This window comes from Guillardia theta, assembly GCF_000315625.1.
Source record: "Guillardia theta CCMP2712 unplaced genomic scaffold GUITHscaffold_202, whole genome shotgun sequence".
In the NCBI taxonomy this organism is placed as follows: domain Eukaryota; class Cryptophyceae; order Pyrenomonadales; family Geminigeraceae; genus Guillardia; species Guillardia theta.
The window spans coordinates 48,253-57,643 of record NW_005434474.1 but is presented as its reverse complement, the minus strand read 5'-3'; the positions used below and the strand labels follow the sequence as shown (position 1 = coordinate 57,643).

Below are 9,391 nucleotides of genomic sequence, written 5' to 3'. Positions count from 1 at the left end.
AGCAACAAGTTCTAGTCCACCGACATCGTTTCTTCTCCCGCAATCATCTGCTGCACCTTGAAAGCCTGCAATGATTTTCAGACGAGTCATCTGGATAAACAGAAGAGCAGGGGACAAACCATCCATATCAACCACATCATCCTCATCGCGATCACTATCGTCTATATCACCACCAACCCCCCCCTCCTCCTCATCATCATCATAATTAACCTCATTATCGTCATCATCTCCAACTCTATCCCTCCCGCCCCCCCCCCCCTTCCTCCTCCTCCTCCATGTTCACCATATTCACCTGCATTGCCGCCGCCTCCTGGGATTGTCTTCGCTGCTGATCGTGGAATCTTTGCACTTCCTCCCATATCATCCTCTTCACTTGCTCGTATGAGATGTCCGACTTCTCCACTTCCTGCCCCACCAGCATCAACCCCAGCAGGGCTCTACCTCTGCCCTCACCTCGAACTCCTGCACGTTGAGAGGGGAGGAGGCGACCGGCTCGTTCCCGCGGTCTCTGACTTCACTCAGGTACGGATGCTCCAGCGCATCCACTGCCGTGATGCGGTTCCTGCAGACCACAGGCTGTCAGATTGACTTCTTCCCTCCTCTCACTTCCCCCTCTTCCCTTCTCCTTGTCCTCCCTCCTCTTCCTTCCCTCCCTCTCTCCTCGCCCTCGTCTCCCTTCTTCCCCTCCCCCCCCTCCTTTCCTTACAAATCCCTTTACTTCCTCCCCGCTGTTCTCCCCTCTTCCTCGCTCTCTATCTCTCGTTCCCCTCAGCTTCACGTCAACTCACTTGGGATTGAAGGTGAGCATCTTGCAAAGAAGGTCGACAGCCTGACCGTCTCGTCAGCAGCAACACTCTCCTCTTCAGCTCCCCTTTGCCTATCCTCCTCCTCCTCTTCCTTCCCTCCCTTCTCCCCATCCTCCCTACCTCACTCCCTTTCCCTCCTCTCCCCTACCTTCCTCTCCCCTACCTCCCTCCCCTCCCCTGCTCTTCCTCTCCTCCTCCCCCTCTGCTCGTTCCTCCTCCCTCCCCACTACCTCCTCCCTCCCCACTACACTTGCTCCCTGCCTCTCACTCGGGCATTTTACCATGGGGTTGCAGTGTTGAAAGTAATGCGGGATCGCGTTATTTTGTCCATTGCCCAGAGAAGCAGCATACTGACAACAGACTGTCAGTTCACGGCGACTAGAAATCTTCTCCTTCCTCATTCTTTCTGCTCCTCGCTCCTCGCTTCTCTCTCCTTTTTCTCCCTCTCTACCTCTGTTCCCTCCCTCAAACCCTTGCCCTTCCTCCGCCCTGTTCCAGTCCTTCATCACCTTGGACGCGCGCTCGTTGCCTGATGTTGCTTCTAAATCTTCTTTTGTCGGCGTCCCAAGATAGTTGATGATGTACTGCATCACACGTTTCAGTCCTCCTCCTCCTCCCCCATCTCTTCAACTTCTTCTTCCTCTCCCTCTCCCTCTCCCTCTCCCTCTCCCCCTTCCTCCCTGCCTTCCTTCTCGCACCTCTAGCTGCTTCACGTAGTCAGCCCCGGGGAAGAGAGGCCGTCGTGAAAGAAGCTCTGCCATGATACATCCTGCGGTCTTCAACATCACCGGGGCCATGGAGCAGGAGAGAAGCGATTTCAACCTGCTGACCAGATGTCGATGGCAGAAGTGTAGTCCTTGGCCAGCATGATCAGCTCGGGCGCGCGATACCATCTTCAAGTCCGTGAGCTGCGCAAACTCTCCTCCTCCTCCTCCTCCTCCACTCTCCCGCCCTCCCCCCCCCCCCCCTTCTATCTTGTCCCTGTCCCTCCTTCTCTTCTTCACCTCCTGCTCCTCCTCTTCCCCTCCTGCTCCTCCTCTCCATCACCCCCCTCTCCATCACCTTGTAACGACGTATTGAGTCATTTCCTTGTCCATGTCCGACTCGTCTGCGTAGTTGCCATGAGTGACATCCCCCCTGCTGCCTCACTCGAGGCTCCACTCACTCGTCATGCGCGCGAGGCCAAAGTCACAGATGGCAAGATCGCAATCACGATTGACCTGACGGGCAATCACAAGAAAGTCCTATGGACAAGGGAGGAGAAAGGGGGAGGAGGACGGGGAAAGCGAGGGGGAGACGGAAATAGTATAGGGGATAGAGAGAAAGGAAAGGGAGGAGGGATAAAAAAGGAGAAGGGAGAAGGGATAAAAAAGGAGAAGGGAGAAGGGAGAAGGGAGAAGGGAGGATTGGAGAGGGGAAGGAGACTCGGGTAAGGTGGGGAGGAACAAGGAAGAGGGAGCGGGCAATGTGCAAGGAAACGGGGATTCGTCGGCGTCACCAAAATATTGTTGGGTTTCAGATCTCTGTGCAATACATTTGCACTGTGGATATACTTCAATCCCCTGCCCTCAAAAGTCACCAACTCTGCTCTGAACCCTCCCGACCGCTGGTCCACCTGAGCAGCTGGTACATGAACGTTTGAACGTGCACGTCAGTGAGTTGCTGGGGTGACCTAATGATCTGCAGTGGACCATGATCGGTAAGCAATGGAAGGGGGAATACAAGGAATCAGTGCCTGAGACAAGTCCGCAGGATAAAAATCGGTAACAATGAATACAGCAGTGAAGTCCTCATAACACATGGGCTGCGGCAGATTCAGAGATTCCGTCAGCTCTCTCGTAGAGGAACTCACGGCAAAAATTTCTGAGATTGCGAGCACGTTGACGTGACTTAGGTTCCTGAGAATCTTTATCTCTCGGAAGACTCTGTGTATCAAGTCTGTCATCAGACCTAGCAGGCTGTAGCAATCAGGTTGTACCTCCGGGCTTCTGTAATTTCGTCCAGAATCTTGACTTTCTTCACAGCGACCTGTTCTCCTGATTCTTGAACCTGCAGCGTCATCGCCGTTCAGCATATCCCCCTCCTGCTGTAAACTAGAACATCACCCGGCAGCAGCAGACAAACCCATAAGCTCCCTTCCCAAGATCCCTTTCGAAGATGTACTTGTCGGGCAACTCAAACTCTGCGCGCGCTGGCAGTCAGCTGGAAGGACCATGAGGAGGAGAGGATTGCACCTTGATCGCCGACAGTGAAGCGATTTATCCTGACGTTCTGAAGGAGAGCACTGCCAATGCTAGACCCCCGGTCAACCATCAAACCCCCTTACACAACTCCCTCGCACCTTCCCCGCATCCCCGGTTGGTCCAGCTGGGAGGGCGTAGAAGGATCCATGGTGAAGAGATCTCCCTACCCGATGCCCCTAGACCATCTCTCACTCCGTGGTCGTCATCAGCGCATTGCAGTTGAACCTGATCAAGCTCCCAGCGACAGCCTTGTATCACCCCTTTCCGGCACAACTCGAAACTTCTCAAATCTGATATAACCAACCTTCGCACCTGAGCCAAACAATCATCAGTGCTCCGTATCATACATGCACATCTAGCAATCGCGAATTTTCTCTTGGGTTCAGGTCAAGGATGTCATGAACAGGGGAAAATCTTTGGACAGAGGAACTTTGACCTGCCTGATTCACCCGTATAAAATCATCATCTATGCATAGACTTCCTTTGTTCACAGAGCCAGGGCCCTAATGCTTCTACCCTCAAGCATACGGTGCTGATTTTCAAGGTTGCACACAAATTAAACTCTGGAATACTAGGTTGCTGCCGGGAAAGTTGAATTCATGGGCCAAAACGTGCCTGATGACTCTCTTGGACTTCCCCTATGTTGCGAATTGTGCAAGTCATCTATCATACATGATGATATCATTGCGAAGATATACCGCACCTCTTCATTGATTCACTCAACGTATGATCCCTCCCTATCAAGATCCCTGGAAGTTTTCGTTCTCAAAAAGCAATTCCATCCTCTGGAGAAAATGCTCTAGAATATCATCACAAAGATTAGAACCTTCTACGATCCTCTCGATCGAAGTACTTGTTTCCTCCTGCCTATGTCACTTTCCCTCTATCTCCTCCTTTGCCCCTCCTGCCTCCCCTCCCGCCATGTTCGATCCCTCGCTGCCCCATTTAGTTCGCCTGATGGTTTCCACCCCACCCCCACTGTATTCCTACCCCTGGTCTACGGCTACCCCCTACCCCTAGCAACACAGTTTCCTCACTCCAGTACCCCAAGACAGGACCATCCGCAGTACCCTACCCTACTCCGTCCTAAAAGTACCCCGTAGTGTTCATGTCACGCTGTGCCACCTTTACCATATCGGACCCACCCCAGTACCCATACCAAGCTCTTGTACCCCTTGCATTCTAAAAGGATTTTATACAATACCCCACCCCTGGGAGTCCCTAATGAGAATCATGACCCCCCGCACCACCTCATGCGACCCCTAAAGTCTCATCATCCTGTCGTCTAGGCAACTACCCCACCCCTTTTCGAATGGCTCCCTTTGAACCCATCCATCATATTACCACCCCATGTTTTACCAATTACTACCCACCCCTCGTCGGTGAATAAACTCTCACTGCCCCACTTGAGGATCTGCCACTTTCAGGCATACCTGCTCAATAATTAAAATATACCCACCCTGATCAGAGCAGAATTCTCCTATACACCACCGGTACAATCAATAGTTGATCACAGACCCCCTTCTCTTCCCACCTTCACCCCACCCTTTCTAGAACCCCACCCCCTACTGTTAAAAATTTCTAATTCCAGCGCAACTCCACACTACCACAATCAAACCCTACACTCCTACACCACCCACCCTACACTTTCAAGGTGATTTTCAAGTCACTAGTACCCCTACTCTGAACCCCGTGATAGTGACTGCCTCCAATTGCGATTTCACCCCCACCCCCCCATATCACCCGCACCTACCCTCCCCCAGTCTACAGGGGAAAAAGGTCGAGAAGAGATAGGTTTTAAAAAGTTATGCCCTTTTTAGGCGTCGAATGGAAGGAACTTATAATAATATAAGAAACACGCTATAACTATATTTATAGTTGATATTGTACCACAGTTAAAAGTTGTAGCCCTTTTAAAACAAATTTATGTCATCTTTATTTTAATTTTGTAGTGAGTAAAAGTTTACTTCATTGTTTTTGAGCTAGCTGCCGCAAAGACATTTCACGTTACCTTTTACTCAAAGTTAAGTTAAAAATCAGTACGAGAACAGTAGGGGAGGCTTGGTGACTCTGATGGCGAGAAGAGAAAAGACAGTGAGAGCCAACCCTTATGCTGCCGACTGCTGTCCCCCAAACTTAACTGATACCTTTACTTAACTGCGCACAGGAGCTTATTAAAAAAGTTCAGATAAATGTCGGCCCGCGCCGGCGTCAGGGCGCCGGCCCGGGCCTAGGCCTGCTGACCGACTCGGAGGCGAGCCCGCAATCAAATTATGGTGTGAGCACAGTGAACGGTGCGGCAATGGAGGAGGAAGCGAAGGAAGGAGGGAGAAGGGGGGCAGACGATGTAGGATGGGAAGGAAGAAGAAGATCAAGAAAGAGCTGAAAGCGGGAGGTGAAGATGAGATAGAGAAGCAGGACCATGGCCGGTGGATGTGCTGTGGAACAGTAGGAGGCCGAACACGTGGGTCTGTGAGCGGTAGACGGAAGGCGAGAGGAGCATAGAAGGGAGAAACAAACTAGGACAACATGATATTTCATACAGTTAGAGAGAGGAGGTGTGTATTTGTGTTAGGCTGGGGGTTCAAGAGGAGGAAGAGGAGGAAGAGGATTTTTGAAGTGGAGGTGAGGTTAGAGTAACTGCATCTTTGGATAATTTCGGTCGATAATGCTAGATGAGAACTCTGAGAGGAGCTTAAGTGATAATGTCGATTGGTAGATTACCAGGGCGAGAACAGGAATATTACAGCAAACTCCTCATGGACGCAACAGACGGTAAGGGAGGGCGTTTGCTTTGAAAGGCTGATGGAGATGTTCTTCAGAGGAGAGGAAGTGGGTTGACATAAGAAAGGAATGGTTGAGGAAATCAAGTGAATTCGATCTTCAGCTTGAGGTGATTAACTGTCTTCCCTCTCTGTCCCCACTTTCACTGATCTTCCTACTCACGTTACCCAACTCATTTTCAGGCCTTAAACCCTAGACCCTAAACCCTTCTCTTCTCTTCTCTTCTCTTCTCTTCTCTTCTCTTCTCTTCTCTTCTCTTCTCTTCTCTTTCTCGATTTCACATTTCGCTTGTCAGGCTACCAAGCGTGAGGAAAAGTTGAAGATGAAGAGACAAGCAGCGCGATCGTCAGGTGAATTCTCAACCACACACATTCACCACTTCCTTCCCCTCCCCTAGCGCCTCTGCCCTTGCCTCTTCCCCTGCCCCTGCCCCTCCTGCTGCTCATATCCTTTGTTTCTATGCTTCTTTCCGCCCTCTCCCCTGAACAGAGACGGCTGATTTCTCCTGCAGGATTGAGTTTCGAGGAGATTGAGCAGCACATCGTCCACTCAACTCCCTTCCCCAAGCCCATCCCCCTCGCCACACTGGTTCCTCCTCTCCTCCTCCCTTTGCCACCTCACGCCTCCTGCTCCAGGTATCAGTCATGACGGAGATCTGGGACGATTGACCCGTCACTCCTCGCCTCCCCTCATCTTTTGATGTAAATTTGTACAGACAAGTCATCTCCATGTTGTGAATTTTTTCATTGAAAATCTCAAAACTCATTCAGAATGCTCCGTTCTCCACCAGAAATCTTCTCCTTCTCCCCTCATCCTTCTTGCCCTCCCCCACAAAGTTCACCGTCTCCTCGATCTCCTTGGCAAGCTGGAACGGATCTTCGTAGGAGAAGTGCGACAGCGCCTCTAGCTGCAGTCGCAGGACGTTGACGTCCTTGTCAATCATGTCCTTGCTCTTCTGAGCGTCTGCGAGCTGCTTCGATCCAGCATCGTGATGTCCAGACAGTGAGACTGCGCGGATGCAGTGAGAGTGGAAGAAGCTGATCTCGCTGCTGATGTTGTTCAAAGTCAGCAGGCAGCTGCTGAACTCAGGCAGCAGGATCTCGTCCACTTTCTTGCAACCCTCCTTGAGCTTCTCGTGCGAGTCCCTCGCCATTTCCACCCGCTCCTTCTCCTCCTCAAGGCTGTTGTGGAGGTTTGCGATCTTGTTCTCGAGCTCGGCCTTCTGAGCTCGCAGATCTCCGATCTCGTTCTTGAAGCTCCTCATGTGCTTGTCAGTCTCGGCTTGTTTCTGCTCCTGGCTTGCCTTCTCCTTCTCCATCTGGGCCTGGAGACTGGATACCGTCAGGTTTGACCTCCTGTCCCAGTCTTCCTTCTCCCGCTCTAGAGCTTTCGACAGCTGCTCCTGGTAGGACACAGAAGCAGCTCTCACGCGCTTCTCACAGTCTGCGACGATCTCTTCTCTGATCTTCTCCTCCTGCTTCAGCTGCGCCCGATGCGCCGCCTGCAGCTCTGCCATCTTGTCGGAGCTCTTCTTGAGGTCTTCGGCTGCGCGGGAGATCTCTCCCTCCATGTCCAGCAAGCAGGCGCGAACAGCCCTCGCCGTGAGGTCCGTGACAGGTCCGTGGACCTCCACCTCCCTTATGAACTTCCCAGCTGAGCCCGAGCGGATCTTCGAGCCGTAGGTATCGACGTTCTTTGCGAGAGTGTGGGCAAGGTCAAGGCCGGACAGCGACGAGACGTCAGGGGAGAAACTGGTCTCTCCGGCGATCTTGAGCAGGGCATACGTTCCCGCGCTCCTGTAGAAGCAGACGATGTCAAAACACGCTCTAGAGACGTTGAGATCGTAGGAGAGATCATCGATGAGCTGGGAGGAGAAGACGGCCTTGGATTCCTCGTCGGAGATGATGTCCGAGTAGTTGATCTCGAGATCAAGGCGGACAGCGCAGGGGATCATCGAGAACTCATTCTCCTTCTCGTACAGTCTGTTCTGCAGCTGGGAGATTTTACCCTTCAAGTTGTTCTGGGCCGACAGGAAGACCTGCATCTCCTTGTCTTGTCGGTTCACCCTCTCCCTCGCCATCTCCAGGTCTTGCTCGAGCTCCATCATCTGGATTTGATACTTGCTCACCTCGTCCTGCAGATTTCTTGACAGGCTCTGGAGCCGTTGGACTCTCTCTTTGTCCATTTCGTCCCACTTTGACGGAGAGCTGCTGGAGAAGAAAGACATACACGCAGACTGCAGCTGTTGTTCAAGCTCGAACTCAAAGTCGTGGATCTTCTGATGAGTGGAGTCGAGGTGGAGCAGACAGCTCTTGGCAAACGCGATCATTCGCTCGTTGCTCTCCTTGTACCTCGATATGACGTTGCTTTGCTGCATCTCCACCTCGAAGTTGAGCCTGTCCATCTCTCGAACAGCCAAAGAGAGTTTCTCTAGCGACTGAATAGCCTCCACGTTCTCGGAGTCGTTGAACATCCTGATGAGAATCTCTTGGACGTCAGTCAGGGACTGGTTGAGGTTCTGCCTGTTGATGACAAGGCTCACGCTGACCTTTGGGAGAACAACCTTCTCGTTCGTCCCATCAACTTTGGTCAAGACAATCTCGACAATGGACGCGTTGCTGTCGTCTCCTCGCAGCATCCCCATGACGTCCTCAGCAGTCACGGCTTGTCCGTTCACCATCAGGATCTCGTCTCCTGGTTCTATCTGTCCACACGCAAAGGCCGGGCTACCCGGTACAATGGAACCGACTTTCCTGCCATCGAGGATCAGGCCGATGGCTGTGTTGGACCTGGTGAGGGGAGGAGCTGAGAGCGAGCGGCTCGTGGAGTTTGTCGAATCCTCTTGACTTGCCCTCATCCGGTCGAGGCACTCCAGCGCTACGGCCGCAACTTTGCTTGAGACTGCTGACACCTCAGGCTTGTCTTGTGACGAGAGCGACTGGAAGACAGACTGCGAGTCTTGCAGGCAGAGTTTGAGCTGATCCTGCACCACGAGCTTCTGAGACCTTTCTAGCCTTTCCTTGAATTGTGCCACATGTAGCTTCTTCATGATCTCTTGGGCTTTGCGACCGAGATCAGTCAAGGTGTACTCAATGTCCTTGATTGAATTTTCAAGCCTCACTTCTGCAATACAACATCCCTCCATGAAACCTTCCATGAACCTCATGCTCTTCTGAGCAGCGTTCCGCAGCACTTCCTGCTCTTTGTTGCTGTCCTCCAAGCTGTGCATCGTCTCGCGATCTGGAACTTTCTTGAGCTTCATTTCACTGAGCTCGTTCAATAAATTTTCAATCCTCGATTGCAGTTCACTTTCTCTTCTTTTTGATGCGAACTCAGTACGTTCATGGGCTTGAGTGATCTGAAAGATTGTTCTAGAGTTCTCCTCCTGCAGCCTCTCGTATCTTTCTCGCTCTTCACGCAGAGATTCACGGAGATGCTTCTTCTCATTCTCTGAATTCTTTATCTCCTGGTTCAGTTGCTCGCGAAGAGAGACAGCGTCAGCTTCAGCCCTTTGAAGTTCCAGCGAGTTGCTCGAGAGCTTCCTTGTCAGCTCCGCAA

General features: G+C 51.9%; 2 protein-coding genes across 2 annotated transcripts in view; one reads left to right on the top strand and one right to left on the bottom strand.

Moving 5' to 3' along the window:
- GUITHDRAFT_90894 (hypothetical protein) overlaps positions 1 to 3,294 on the bottom strand; it is a gene marked incomplete at its 3' end in the record, with an annotated part of 5,828 nt that extends 2,534 nt beyond the window's left edge. The window contains exons 1-18 of the mRNA XM_005819855.1: positions 3,276 to 3,294; positions 3,148 to 3,225; positions 3,041 to 3,099; positions 2,912 to 2,988; positions 2,785 to 2,855; positions 2,659 to 2,731; positions 2,542 to 2,610; positions 2,422 to 2,486; positions 2,305 to 2,368; positions 1,972 to 2,026; positions 1,869 to 1,914; positions 1,629 to 1,699; positions 1,505 to 1,575; positions 1,316 to 1,390; positions 1,088 to 1,156; positions 789 to 829; positions 454 to 562; positions 293 to 397 (exon numbers count right to left, since the gene is read on the bottom strand). Of these exons, the coding sequence (XP_005819912.1) occupies positions 293 to 397; positions 454 to 562; positions 789 to 829; positions 1,088 to 1,156; positions 1,316 to 1,390; positions 1,505 to 1,575; positions 1,629 to 1,699; positions 1,869 to 1,914; positions 1,972 to 2,026; positions 2,305 to 2,368; positions 2,422 to 2,486; positions 2,542 to 2,610; positions 2,659 to 2,731; positions 2,785 to 2,855; positions 2,912 to 2,988; positions 3,041 to 3,099; positions 3,148 to 3,197 (1,170 nt within the window). The 5' untranslated portion in view covers positions 3,198 to 3,225; positions 3,276 to 3,294. The remainder of the gene's footprint in view (positions 1 to 292; positions 398 to 453; positions 563 to 788; positions 830 to 1,087; positions 1,157 to 1,315; positions 1,391 to 1,504; positions 1,576 to 1,628; positions 1,700 to 1,868; positions 1,915 to 1,971; positions 2,027 to 2,304; positions 2,369 to 2,421; positions 2,487 to 2,541; positions 2,611 to 2,658; positions 2,732 to 2,784; positions 2,856 to 2,911; positions 2,989 to 3,040; positions 3,100 to 3,147; positions 3,226 to 3,275) is intronic.
- A 2,460-nt stretch (positions 3,295 to 5,754) lies between these two features.
- On the top strand, positions 5,755 to 6,501 carry GUITHDRAFT_120882 (hypothetical protein; the record flags this gene model as incomplete). Its single annotated transcript, XM_005819854.1, has 5 exons — positions 5,755 to 5,824; positions 5,872 to 5,942; positions 6,129 to 6,183; positions 6,345 to 6,421; positions 6,469 to 6,501. 5 exons carry the CDS (start codon positions 5,755 to 5,757, stop codon positions 6,499 to 6,501), a joined length of 306 nt encoding a protein of 101 aa, XP_005819911.1.
- Between the last annotated feature and the right edge of the window lie 2,890 nt (positions 6,502 to 9,391).